The sequence below is a fragment of the Anguilla rostrata genome, chromosome 7 (genome assembly GCF_018555375.3).
Source record: "Anguilla rostrata isolate EN2019 chromosome 7, ASM1855537v3, whole genome shotgun sequence".
Lineage (NCBI taxonomy): Eukaryota > Metazoa > Chordata > Actinopteri > Anguilliformes > Anguillidae > Anguilla > Anguilla rostrata.
The window spans coordinates 14793853-14807593 of NC_057939.1; the positions used below are offsets into that span (position 1 = coordinate 14793853).

Genomic DNA, 13741 nt, shown 5'->3' on the forward strand with positions numbered 1-13741 from the left:
GACCTTTAAAATCTTGCACATTTCTTGGATAATGGTTACCCGACACGCTATAAATCAGGTTTATTCCATAGAAATTGGAAATAAACGTCTTTTCAACCATCATATGAAAGGATAGTCAGTGTATCAATATGCAATAATTCTATTTTTGAAGTAGCTCAATTATGAAGAAATGGTGGAGATCGTGACCAGAGCGGTTGTTGAGTCTACCCCACACAGCGCAGCTTTCGGCACGGGGCGTGGGTATCTCGCTGCAGTCCAATCGCCTGGAACGCTACTGACTACAGCTCGCTCAGTGCCTGTTCTGAGCTCAAAATGGGACTCGAAAAGGAAAAATCAGAAACAAGTGTCATTATGAGTGAAGATGAGTTCAGTCGATCAATTGATCCTTTTCTGGCCAAAAAGGAGAAAGCAATCTCGTCAGGTCCGGATCGAGATCCGCATCAAATTAACGAGCACCTAAAGGTAAATTGAGAGCATGCGTATGACGGGCGGGGTGCAAAAGTAGCTCGTTGAAGCTGTAGCCCGTAGCCTTTAGGCTACTATGTTGAGTGAGACTTAATTTGTATAGCCTAGTGAATCTTTTTCTACGTTTTTTTTTATCACTTTCGATTTTGAAAGAAACGTGTATCACAATAATAAGAATAACACATAGCCTAGTTCAATAAATGATGGGGTTTATAAATGTTGTACCAACTGTCCAGGATTGTCGAACAGGTAAACTTAATAAGTGAGAGTGTGCCAGATATCTTTTCGCAGTTGCAAGATAACCTGAGCGCCGACCTGAATGCACTGTTTTTGTGTGATGTGTGTTGCCTTGCTTGAGGTCCTTTGGGAAGGTGCCGTTTCAAAACATTCTGTCTTGTTCACAGGTTGGGTTTGACGATGTCATCGGTGAACCAAGCAGCACTCACAGTTTTGACAAAGTGTGGATCGGAAGTCACGCTGTGTTTGAGTTGGTTAAATATGCCTTCTATCGACTACTGACCACGCTGCTTGCTATTCCAATGTCTTTCGTTGCCGGAATTCTCTTCGCAATCCTCAGCTGTATACATATTTGGTATGGGCATTGCATGCTCTTATTTTAGTCTAGACTAGTACATGTTTTCGACAGTCTCGTTCGCTACCTGTTTACATTGGCACATAATTAAATGGAGACCCACGAGTCTGGCATTGGTACATGCAGTTCACTTGTCAGTTTTAACATTTAACATTAAATTTTAGATCATTAATCGTAAAATAAACGGGTTAACACTCCAGAGAAATTTTCGACATTAAAAGTCCGTTGGCATTCGCTAAGCAAGTGGCAGTAATGCAGAGACCATTTTAAATGAGTGAAAATGGAAAATATTTCATGGGAGTGTTGAGGAATGTCCTGCTCCACAAACAAGGGGAAAGGGGAGTGTTTTAAATTCCAGAATGTTTGCACTCTTATCTGACTTAATGGCAACATGTTTTTTTTATCTGTAACTATTCATTGGATATTACAGCAGCATTGAACATTGTATTGTTGGTAGGCAGTGTTATTTCAATGTGAATTAGATTGTTCAGCTTTCATTCCTTTTTCTGTCAGGATTGTGATTCCAGCGGTACAAGGCTGTATGATGGTCTTGCCCTCAGTCCAAACCATCTGGAGGAGTTTGATGGACACCTTTATTGCTCCTCTCTTCCACAGCATGGGCAGGTGTCTGTCCACCATTAACGTCAAACCCACATACAACTGAAATGAGGATGGCCCACAGGAACACAGAAAGTAACTTTGTTTTGTCATTTGTGACCAAATCTGTTCTTTTCATTCCTTTGTTTTGATGCAGGATGTTTTATTTTAGTTTTACAAAGTCAAATGTAATTGTGGCAGCAATCATGTAGCAGTCGAGTTAGAAATGTTATTTATGTGCAGTACAATACTGAATAGCTTTTACTTCTTTGATATATTCGTATGGCTGAAATATAGGGTGTTTTGAATATGACATGAAGAGCATACATTACCATATTATATCTGAATGAATATATGCAGCACATTGCTTACTATCTGCAGGCCAGTTTTGAAGGTTAAGATATTTTCATACTACTGTATTGCACCTGAAGTTCTTTAAAAAATATTATTTTATTTAAACTGCATTGCATTTAATTTGATGAAACATTGTTATTATATGAGTTTTAAAAGTGGTATATAACATAGTGGTATATCAATTATGAGGCTAATGACTGAAGAGTAATTTAATGGAAGTGTTTTATGGATGAAAATGTGTGGTTTTTGGTATATTTTCATATAATGTATCGGGTGAGTAATTTATTATTTATGCTATTATATCTTTCATGCTGTTTATTCTGTTTGTCCACCTTTCATTGATACTCATTTTCTAAGTGAAATGTGGATCAACCAGATGTTCTGTAAAACTAAACATCTCTCTTTTTTGTGTTAACTGTTATCTTTCTCATATAATATTTGACTTTTGCCAGTGCCTCTCTGTGATGTATTCTGATGTTTTGTTTCAACTGTTTTGAACATGGCTGCAGGCCAGGAACATGCCTTGAGAATATTTAACAGAATAATCCTAAAACATACCAGATAAATTATCCATAAATATAAGTTATGTACCTAGTGAAAAAGATACTGAAAAAGATATATTGTTCATGAATTTTACTGTATATTGTTATGTATAAACCAGGTTAATGATTTTCATAACAATGTATAATCAACTGTGTTGATAAAAGTTAAAATTTTACATGTTTCCAATGAATTTATTAGAAAACATCATTGGCTTTGAATAGGTACATTGATATCCATTGCTGTGCAATCCGGTGTAAAGATTTCTAATTGATGGGAAGTTTTTGTGAAAGTGTATATTTGGACCTAATAACTAATATATTGTCCAAGGTGGAAATTTGCGGTGCATTGTCTTGGCCAAATAAAGGGTTAATTTTATGTTATGTTATGTGTGTATTTCTGATTCTGTTGACTTCTGTTGAGAGACAGAAGAAATGTTAAGTATGAGAGTGTGAACAATGATAATGCACTGGTATGTGGAATGGTCATATTGCCTGCATAGGTCATGAACTCCATAAGAAACAGCACCACAGAGCATAGCTCATGATTGGGGTTGGGGAGAGCAGACTCCAATCTCAACATGGTTTATTGAGGGAACTGTTAAATCATAACATCTAAGGCATTCTATAAAATGTATATTCATAAAATCCATATCTTGTCCCCCCTGAGGGATTTATACTACAGCAATTGTGTAGATTTACATGTGTAGATTTCTGTGCCATGGTTTTAGCTCCACCAAGCAGAGATATATCCAAGGGGAAGTTTGGACCCCCACAAGGATTACAGGGAAATTGTAAGAGTTTTCCCCCCAAAAGGAATTTCTGGCTACACCATTGTCAGTAAGTGCTGAATGCTGTAATAAATTGACACAAGCTGAAAATATTTTTTTGTACGTCTACATTTTAGAAGCACTATCAATTGTCACAAAGAACTTGGCTGAGGAAGCTGTAATATTCCTGTCTTTAAGTTTGTTATACTTGTACGAATGGAATTCTGTTTTGCAGTCATGGTTCATTCATGAGGTAACTCTGAGCCAATAATTCCAATAAGACATATGCCAGTCATTTGTTCACTGGGACACTGCCTGTTTTCAGTGCAGCGTATTTGCATGTTCTTCCTGTATCCCTGGTGTGATCGCATGGTTAAATATATATTTGCATACCCAGAGGACCTCCTGTTCTGAGTAAGTCTGCAGGTGTGCACCCATCAGTAAAATGCCAACAGCCAAAAAATGCCAAAATCAACATTCTAAGCAAAAGTGAAGTATAAATGTATTAAACACAAATTATACAGAAATGCTAACCAGGGCTCTCTTAAAATATATCTGGACGTCCATGGGAGTCATAAATAAATAAAAGGACTGCTTCACAGTAAAGAAACCTGCCACGTTATGATTATTTAATTCACTTTGGTAGGATTTTTTTACTTCAAAAACTTGGCAAATAAGGTAATTTCAATCACAAACAAAAGCAGGACAAAGGTAACAGTAGCACTCTATACACTTCCTGAAATGACAGTTGTATACAGGTGCATTGTAAACTCGGTATGTGATTTCTATATTCAAAAGGAAGCCCTTGGGTGCTGACAACAATGAAAAATGTTCTGTTCAACAAGATCACATACCTGTTTAGAGCTTTTTAAACAGCCACACCCATGTTTTCTCGTACTGGAAAATGTCTGTGGAACGCTGTTCTATGTTGTGACAGAGCATGGAGAGCCCAAGTCATAAAAACAAAGCTGAAATTAATCTATTTTTAAAAAATGATAACTAATAAATCTTACAACTGTTTTATGCTGCAATCATTTATACTCAAAATGTCCTCTTGACCTGCCATAACCCTTTTTCTCCTAGCTGACAGCATGGCCCCATAAAATGAGATGGTTCAGTCAGGTTTAGGTTTTGCATATAGTCTTTGCATGTACATTAGACTATTAGAATATCTGAACTTTAAAAACAGATTACACTATTTGGGCATGGTGGGGCACAGTGAGTATTATTTAAGCCAGACATATTTTAACCCTGAGAGTACCTGACAGCTTCCTGTTTTGACGTTTTATGCATTTAGGTGAAATTTCTGACTTTCAATCTTTATTTAATTTTAAACATACAGTATCTGATCAACACCTGAGATAGTGGTGCCAGTCACAATCCTATGACATGAACTATAAACTATATATGGGGACAGCTAACATCCAACATCTCATGCATTTTATCTTCTGGGAAGGCTTTGTACTAGATGTTGGAGCATTGCTGCAGGGATTTGTTTCCATTTAGCCAGAATAGCATTAGTGTGGTCAGGCATCAATTAGGCAATTAGGCCTGGCTCGCAGTTGGCTTTCCAATTGATCCCGAAGGTGTTGGATAGGGTTGCTATGTGCAGGCCAGACAACGTTGGGGAAGCACAAAATCGTCCAGAATGTGATTGTGTGCTGTAGCATTAAGATTTGCCTTAACTGGAACAAAGGGGCGTCCAGATAGTTTCGGTCATATACTGTATTTTACGTTTCTGACACCCAGGAGGCATCCTTATCAGATGCCTGAGCCACCTCAAGTGACTCCTTTCACTGCAGAGGAGCAGCAGCTCTACGTTGTGGTCCTCCCAGATGGCTGAGCTCCTCACTGCATGCATGCCAGACACAGAATCTTTGAAATAAAGCATAGAGGACATACAATATAATGCAGATATACCAGTTAATAGGCAATGCTTTGCCCCTCCAGCCAAGATTACCAAAAGTGAAATTGCTGGAGTAGCATTACAATTAGTTAAATGAAGATTCACGTCTGTGTTACTGGTAACTCTCAGGTGAATGATTACACATCAAAACACACGTATTTCAGCGTCAGAAAGATCACACACTGCTCTAACGGCATCCTTAACGGCAGGCCTAAATGGCAAGACTTTCTGTCAAGGTTTCCACACTACCGACTGACAACAGAGGTAATCCCCACGCCTCCTTGCCTACGCTCGTGCTTCCTTTGTGAAGTTACTGCATTGCCTCGGCACACCAATCAGGTCTCATTCCGGGTTCAGGACACCATGACTGGAGGAGTCCAGGACGAAGGTACAGACGAGGTAAACTGCCTGCTCTAGCCTAATGCACACTTTCGTTTTTTTGTTTCTCAAAAAACGTACGGTGCCCACGGACACTGGTCTGAAGACAGTTTGGCATTTTTTTCCAAGTGGATAAGGTTATGCGTTCGGCACAGTTCGCTGGTCTTGTGACAGTGCTTTGCGGCGGCTTAAGCTTTTTTTAAAAATTTTTTTAAAAAAACACTTCTTACGTGATCCCTGGTCGAAAGCATCGAAGTTAATGTCTGGAAAGTGTGCAGCATATCATGACTAGAATCGAACAAGATATATATGAATGTTTAAATATTTACAGAGTATCACTGACCAAAATTAGAATTGAAAGAAGGATTATTTGACACATGCAGATAAAGAACTGTCTATCTGAAACCAATTGTACTTGTCTTGTTGCGCTTGCACAAGCATCCCTTTGCGTGACTTTTAGGTATAAGTACGTGAAATAAAGTTTTAGGAAAGAATTTAGATTTAGAAACTGAGTTTTGTATATTTTCTTTAAATTTATAAAATTGTACTTTTTAATGTGTTATACTGTTTTTGTATTTAGAAAACATTTTTATGTTTTGGAGTGTAGGGTCCAGATTTGAATGAACGGCGTTAGACCACATCTGGAAGAGTTTGCGTGTGCATTTTGCGAGCTAGAGATGTTTATTGATGACCCCTTGCGGTAGAACTTAGGGCGCTGCTCCTGATGGGTGTGGTGCGGCTGCCGCTTAAATCTATCCTAGTCAGGGACAGGCTGCAAACTCCTGCTCCGGTCATCCAGCTGCCCGGGCATAACTTTATTCTGCCTCTCTTTTCCTCTTTTTTTTTGTCCTCAACCGAAATCCCAGGAATTTCTCAAATCACCTTTCATTAGAGACGAAGGAAATATATACAAACCAAACAACAAAAATATGGATAACGACAGCGTGAACGAGAAGACATTGGAAGATGTTCACACTAAAGAAATCGACCTAGTCAACCGGGACCCCAAGCACTTAAATGAAGACGTTGTAAAGGTAAGTCACTTTCCACGCCTGTCTTTGTTCAGGGCATAGGAATATTTTATTCTATAGTAGCAACCATTTATGCAAGAATATAAGTATTGAACCGAATTACGTCACGCGTTATTCTGTATTCATATAGCACGTTTACATTGTCAGTGCCTACTACCCATTTAAATTGAGTTAAAAGTTAAATGCAATTACGTTTCCTCAACAACGTGCGACTTTTTCGTGGTGTGATTGCTTTGCTTTTCAGTTACATTTGAACGTAACTCAGTTGGACTTTTAATATAAGGCATTATGGTCACCATAATAAGACTGTGTGATTGCAAATATAGCGCATGTAGTTAAAAATTATCCATATGGTGTTTAATAACACGAACTTACTATTTTAGTCTGTCGTTAATATGTTGTCAATGGCATGCATACCGTTGAGCCAGTCATTTGAAATGTTAATGGAACTAATTGACAAATTAAATGGTTTAGTACGCGATTGAAATGTTTATGAGCGAGCCCATAAACATTACAAGCACGCTTTGCTTGTGCTGCTCCAAAGTGCCGCACATCTGTTGCGTCCCAGTGCTATTACCAAACGGCATTATAATTCACCTACGCATAGTTCCTATACGGCCAGTTTTGCATTAGGAGACAGGATGTCTTAAAACAGGATGCAGCAAGGGAGCGAAATGCATTGCCTCCAGTCTATGCTTTTCGATTACTACTATAAATGTTGCACACATCCGCCCTCGTTAATCACAAGATTCAAATGTATTAACTGTTGTGCTTGTTTGTTGTAGATTCCCTGAATATTGTGACCTCCTTTCTGTGAAGTGCAATGGGCTTGAGAGCAATAAGCTGATCGCTATTATACTCCTTTAACTTTGACAATGCATCATAGTGTTACGTAAATTCCATCCAGAAAGAAGTGTAGCCTACATGTCTTTAACCTTGCCCAGGGATATGCAAACCAATACAAAAAGGATGTGAGTGTAAAGGATATGTTTACAAAATGTATATGTTCCTACAGGTCTTTTTGAGCACCTGAAAAAAAAGAATGTGGGTAAAACATTGTTATTCTACATTTAGTAATGTCTGCCTTTAATCCATTCACTAGTTAAAACACTGGACGTGTACAGAGAATGGCCTCTCACAAATGAACTGTGAAATATTATGTTGATGGCAGAAGTCACATGCGACTGCTGGGCCCTGTCTTTCCACTCCTTCTGGTGAATGTTTGTTCCTTGAGTTGATCTGGGGCTCTGGGAGCGGGGTTACCCGCTTGAAGCAGCAACCTTTGCCCTGTGAGGCAAGGGAACACCCTTGCACTTGGGTGAGAGCGAGGGAGCAGGTCTGTGGGATTTCCCTTCCATCCTGGAACATACTCACAATGAGCTACAGGTTGAGAAAACAAAAGGAAGGTCTATCCCCTCTCTGCAGGCTTCCCCTCATCCTGCTCACACTGTGAGCTCTGAGTCAGTCTCTCCATAAGCACTGGGAACAGGATGGCCTGCCTTTACTGACTCTGAGCCAGTTCCTGCATGTGCACTTCCAACCGAATTCATCTCTATTCACTTTTCCTTTTATGAATATGGCCAGCATTTGTGGAGCTAAAGGTCGCTTGGTTACTATGCAGAGACGAAAGCTACTGTTTACTTCATTAATAAGCAAATAGTCCAGTGTGTGCCTCATTTACATCAGCATCAAGAGTGCATCACCTGCATTGTTACTGTTGTCATTTATGGAAGTAATCTGACCTGCATATGTGTATTTGCCATTTGTATAGCTGTATATTTCCTAATTAGGCTTAGGGCATTAGTTATACAGTAAGTACAAGGACAGCACCTCACTGGAGAATCAAACTTGGAACCTTTAGTTTCAGTTATTGGTTTTTAACCATGTAATTACATTGTTGATTGCCAACATACAGGTAAGATTTGAGTTTGGTAGGCACTGCTCAGAGCTCTCATTAGGGAGAACACTGGACCAGAGTAATACTATGCAGGTCTTGCTCAGTCAACTGGTGTAAGGCACCAGCATCCCCATGCACAGGGAGTTCCTGCAGAGGAGTGGTTGTGTGGGGGAGAAAAAGAAAAATAAGAGAGTGCAGCTGCCACTGCACTAAACTACCAATGTGCAAATAATCGGTAGCAGCAGCAGATAGGATGAATAGTCCAGCTGCACATGGACTTGACTGAAATGATGTAATCTTTTGTCAGTTTTTTCATACATACATATCAGAGTTTTTGTCAGAGTGTTATGTCGGTGTGGGAGAGTAACGCAACTCAGTGTCTCTCAGTCTTCGCTCCTCACTGCCACATCAGACCTTCACATGCGGCACTCCCCCACAATGCTCCAGTTCTGCTCGTTCTCAGTAACACACTGCAGCTGCAGCCCTTTGTGCCCTGCCACAGACAGGAGTAAACATTTATACTGAACTTTAAGCAGTGCCATGCGTCTGTTGGATCCAGCTCATCTGTGCAGATCCAAGGGCATAAGGCGCTGGAATGTGGAATAAATCTGAAAGTCATCCCCATACAGCAAAGTTTCGTCTTTGGAATAAACTCCCTGGGAGTTAGAATCAACTCAATTTGAGTATGACCATAGTGTGTCACTGAATGGACTCTAGCCCAGAGTTAAACTAACTCTTTTCTGGGAGTTAAATCTTTTAACTCTCTCCAAGAGTTGAAACTGAACTCTTTCGAGGAATTCAATTAATTACTTTAGAAGAATTTTAAATTCATTCCATCACTATCTAACCAATTTAGTCCTGGTCAGGGTCCCAGGAGGGCTGGAGTCTATTCCAGCATGCATTGGACACCCTTGCAAATCCATCACTGGGCACATATACCATTCACTCACATACTCATGAGGGAGTACCCGGAGGTACTCACATGGACCTGGGGAGACATGCAAATCCCACACAAATGCAGCAGTAACTGCTGTCTACTGCACCACTGCACCACCCACTTCATAGATTGTTAAAAGTAATTGCTAGATAATATAGTACCCCTGGCAAATCATAGCTAACATTGTCAACAATTCAGTCTTACCCTGTCATTCTCTCTTTCGCCTGGAGTAAATAACACCTCCTCACTGTTGATTAGAGTCTACCTTGAATTCTACTGAAAACGAGGTCGTAGTGGAGTTAAATTAGGCTCATATATGGCTAATGGCACTGCAAAGAATGGAACCTGAACACAAATTGGAGTACAGGTCGGAACTCCAGAAATCTAATACTTTTACACTTTAAAAAAAATCTAACTCCAGATTTTTGAATCCCAGAAATTTGCTGTGTCGCTGTACAGTCTTCAGTTGACCATTTTTTACAGTCTTGTGTGGCAGTGTGGTGATTGTGACCATAGGGTTTGCAGGTTCAAATTCTATTTCTGTTAAGTGTACCCATGAGCAAGAAACCATGTGGAGCCTGAATATTTCAGTTATACAGCAAGCTGTAGAAATAAATAAAGTACAGAATGTAAGCTATGTAAGTCACCCTGAAAAATTAAGGTTAAAGAAAATGATACTGGCAACCAAGCAAATATACAATTGTCAGGTTTCATGCTGTAATGTGAATGCCAATTTGCTGTCAGAACTGTTGCTACCAGATCTTGCTGGATGTGTAATTGGTAATGAGTGGCTCTGTGTTCTCATAGTTGTATGGAATGCTGCTGTGACATTGCGCCCCTTGACGTGTGTATTGACACACTGTTTCTGTTCTTAGCCTGTGCAGAAATTGTTGAATCTTTGTCTACTTTGAGGCATTTTTACCGTCGCTAGAATGAGGCAATGTTTTCAACATAATACCTACATGGTCAATGCTAAAGCCTCGCTTAGTTAGAGCTCTCATGACCAGTATGTTGTAGTTACAGTAATATGGACCAATGGGTCTCTGCTAGTGTTTATAATAGTCTCTATTATAAACACTGGTAGCCAGAATGTCTTGTAATTTCAGCCAAGAATGGTTTATCCCAAACCAGATGCCCTTTGTACTTCATGTAATATAAATATGTAAACTTACCAGCATTAAATAGTATAAATTAATAAATAAATGAATTTAATACCACATACCTACCCCCCAAATCTCATCGGCATCTCACCACACCATCCCCTTCCTTGCCCTGGTCAACAGTAGTGGACACCTTGGCATGTCTCACTGCATTGTATCCCGTATTCAATCGAGCGAGTTTCAGAAACCCAAATCTGCTGTTTTGATGGATTGGGGAAGCCGCCATTTTGGCTGTGGATTTCAAATGAAGATCATTACAGCTTCAAGGAACTGCCATTCAAGTTTTGCCATATGGCATTTGTCTGGATGTTGTAACACAGTATGTGCATTATAGGTAATTCAGGGAAGTCAGTAATACTTCTTTTCATTTTGGGATTGGATTATGGATTATCTAAGGATTTATTTATTTGTTTATGGACTTTGTTACTGGGGAATCTCACAATAATGCACACAGTCCTATCAGTTATATAACTGTACCAAAATGGAAATTCCTATGAGTAATCTTGTCATTCCGGTACTGCATGTAAATGAATGAAATAAACAGCAGCCAAAGAAAAAAGAACTTGTAGCTCATTTACGTCTACATCTGATATATTACTGTTGAGCATTATTAGTGTCACATGAATTACTGTGTATGTGTGTGTGTGTGCGTGTGTGTGTATATGTGTGTGTTTCCAATAAATCACCAGCCCCTGAGTTCCAGTGAACTCCTGGGCACATGCAAGCAAGATGGAATGTTGGTGATTGGTCAGGCCTATTTGTTTAAAGGATGCAAGGTTTACCTTTCTGAGAGAACAGTTTTCTCCTTCAGTGTTGAGTGAAAGAAGCTGCCCTTATGTCTTCATCTCAGCCGTTTCCTTGTGGGGAATGACTGCTAGGAACAGTTTTGTCTCCAGCGTGGTGTGTTCCTGTTATAGCCACAGCCCATATATATATATATATATATATATATCTTTGCTTCTGATAGTTGCTACATCTTGCAGAAAAGTGTCTTAATGAGGTCTGATCTTTTACCTTCAGATGAGGCTCTGTCTTCAATGATGGAAACTTCATTGTGTCCATTGCTGCACTACTTCATATGGAAAGTGACTGCATGTAGTTTAACTGGGAAAAACAAACATCTATATATTTGGTGACCTTTTCTTTTTTTTGCAAAAAAAAAAAGATTTAGAAATAATTTAGCACTTCTAAATTGAATGTTTTGGTCAGTGTTTTCCACAATCTGTCTGTATGGTAATTAAATCAAAGTCATGTTGCATTGATTGCTCACAATGTGTTTATCAGTAGGTTTTGAATAGCAATGATGAATAAATTACAATAAAACGTTTCCCCCCCCCCCCCCATTTCATCTCATCCGACTCCAGGTGGACTTTGAGGATGTCATCGCTGAACCTCCTGGCACCTACAGCTTCGATGGCGTGTGGAAGGCCAGCTTCACCACATTCACGGTGACCAAGTACTGGTTCTACCGGCTTCTGACAGCACTGGTGGGCATCCCGCTGGCGCTGGTGTGGGGCATCTTCTTCGCCATCCTGTCCTTCCTGCACATCTGGGCCGTGGTGCCGTGCATCAAGAGCTACCTGATCGAGATCCACTGCCTGAGCCGGGTCTACTCCATCTGCATCCACACCTTCTGCGACCCCTTCTTCGAGGCCATGGGCAAGTGCTTCAGCAACATCCACGTGCGCGCGGTCAAGGAGGTGTAGGACCAAGCGGAGGATGAGGAGGAGGAGGAGGAGGACGAAGAGGGGGCATGTCATTTCAGGGGTGGGGTTGGAGGGGAGTTGAGGATGGGGCAGACCGCAGGGCCAGGGAAAAACACCACCCCCATTCAGAAAAATCGGTGACCTTTCCAAAAGCCATGGGATTCTTTTCTCAGTGTAGCGAACAGGGGCTCAGAACAACAAAAAAATAAATAAAAATTAAAACTTTTCATCCTCTTCCTCATTCTTTGACCATTCTTCTCCTCACTGCAGGCCTGTGCCGGCCTTCCATGGCAGCCTTTCCTGACCACCGTGTCAATGTGGTCATGTGTAAAACTGGCCATGTTGTCTTTATTCGTGTGCTCACTCATTCCATTGTCCTGCCGTTTGTATGAGGCCTCTCGCTGCTGTGGGTCACGGTCAGCTGTCCAGAGCATTTTGTTTGTTTGGCTCTCGCTGTCTGCAGAGCCGTAGTGTATGTGTGCTGCCTGGGGCCACTGAATTTGGAGTTGGGGGTGGGGTGGGGTTTGTTGTTGTAAACTTTGTGTGAACGCCCCGTCAAAACGGCCCACCTGCTGCATACCTGGGCCATTCCGTTATAATCAGACAGACACGCAACCGAGCCACGTGTGGACTCAGTGTTTCCTCATGTCGAGAAGACACCCCCGGTTAGCCACAACTTGCGTCCAAATAAAATGTATTCATTTGCAGAGGAGAGGAGTGTGAACATTCTCATTTTTATTTTTAATCCCGTGAATTGTCAGCTAAGCTGCTTGACCACACCAGCAATTCACACTGTGTGGACTGTGTTACAGATGACATCATCACTGTAAAGATGAGTTAAATCATCCTGTAGCTGGATTCTCCAGAGATGAACTCTGGATCTTAATTATTGAACTTTAAACATTTTGATGTAGACATGAGTGGAAATTCACTGTATTTCATAGCCAATGTAATCCGTAACATATATTTGTCTCTTGGCCTGTAGGTCACAGATGGACAAACACTGGTTAATTTCTGGCAGCAAAACAAATTAAAAGTCACCTCCCATCCTCCACATACACACACTGTTGAGACTCAATTCAGGGGGGTCGTTTTATACTGACATCAGTTCACTATGGAGGTGGGGGGTGGCATTTTATAACACTAACTCATTTTACTTTGTTTACATGCTATTTCTGAAGATGGTTATTTCACAATGCTTGAGGATGGTTATTCACTTTTAATAGGTCATATTTTATATGTTATGAGTTTCCTTTTGCTGCTTTCACTGTATAACTGACATCACGCTGATCACATTAAACCAATTTAATCGGCTCTTTTTCTTCTGTCTTTGTTTCTCATTGGTTCCTGATAAAAGACAAAAACAAACTACTTTATGTTGGGCCAGTTTTTCATTTTGATCATTCATT

The 13741-nt window shown here is 40.3% G+C and overlaps 2 protein-coding genes across 4 annotated transcripts; both read left to right on the forward strand.

Annotated features, from left to right (window-relative positions):
* Window positions 1-202: 202 nt before the first annotated feature.
* cav2 (caveolin 2) lies at window positions 203-2926 on the forward strand. 2 transcript variants are annotated; one of them, XM_064343039.1, is made up of 3 exons: window positions 203-462; window positions 870-1057; window positions 1571-2926. In XM_064343039.1, exons 1-3 carry the CDS (start codon window positions 313-315, stop codon window positions 1719-1721), a joined length of 489 nt encoding a protein of 162 aa, XP_064199109.1. In that variant the 5' UTR covers window positions 203-312; the 3' UTR covers window positions 1722-2926. The 2 variants fall into 2 exon arrangements, with proteins under 2 accessions (XP_064199109.1, XP_064199110.1); XM_064343040.1 differs by lacking the exon at window positions 203-462 and adding an exon at window positions 488-714.
* Window positions 2927-5463: 2537 nt separating this feature from the next.
* Window positions 5464-13646, forward strand: cav1 (caveolin 1). Of its 2 annotated transcripts, none has more exons than XM_064343036.1 (3): window positions 5464-5622; window positions 6468-6635; window positions 11991-13646. In XM_064343036.1, the coding sequence occupies exons 1-3, from the start codon at window positions 5587-5589 to the stop codon at window positions 12330-12332; spliced, it is 546 nt and encodes a 181-aa protein (XP_064199106.1). In that variant the 5' UTR covers window positions 5464-5586; the 3' UTR covers window positions 12333-13646. The 2 variants fall into 2 exon arrangements, with proteins under 2 accessions (XP_064199106.1, XP_064199107.1); XM_064343037.1 differs by having other exon boundaries at window positions 5487-5611.
* Window positions 13647-13741: the final 95 nt, after the last annotated feature.

Excerpts from the sequence above, each read along its gene's own strand:
- cav2 (XM_064343039.1), top strand. The coding sequence starts at position 313 with ATGGGACTCGAAAAGGAAAAATCAGAAACAAGTGTCATTATGAGTGAA. Across the intron at positions 463-869 it reads AAATTAACGAGCACCTAAAG|GTTGGGTTTGACGATGTCAT; the intron begins GTAAATTGAGAG and ends TCTTGTTCACAG. Across the intron at positions 1,058-1,570 it reads CTCAGCTGTATACATATTTG|GATTGTGATTCCAGCGGTAC; the intron begins GTATGGGCATTG and ends TTTTTCTGTCAG.
- cav1 (XM_064343036.1), top strand. The coding sequence starts at position 5,587 with ATGACTGGAGGAGTCCAGGACGAAGGTACAGACGAG. Across the intron at positions 5,623-6,467 it reads AGGACGAAGGTACAGACGAG|GAATTTCTCAAATCACCTTT; the intron begins GTAAACTGCCTG and ends CCGAAATCCCAG. Across the intron at positions 6,636-11,990 it reads TAAATGAAGACGTTGTAAAG|GTGGACTTTGAGGATGTCAT; the intron begins GTAAGTCACTTT and ends ATCCGACTCCAG.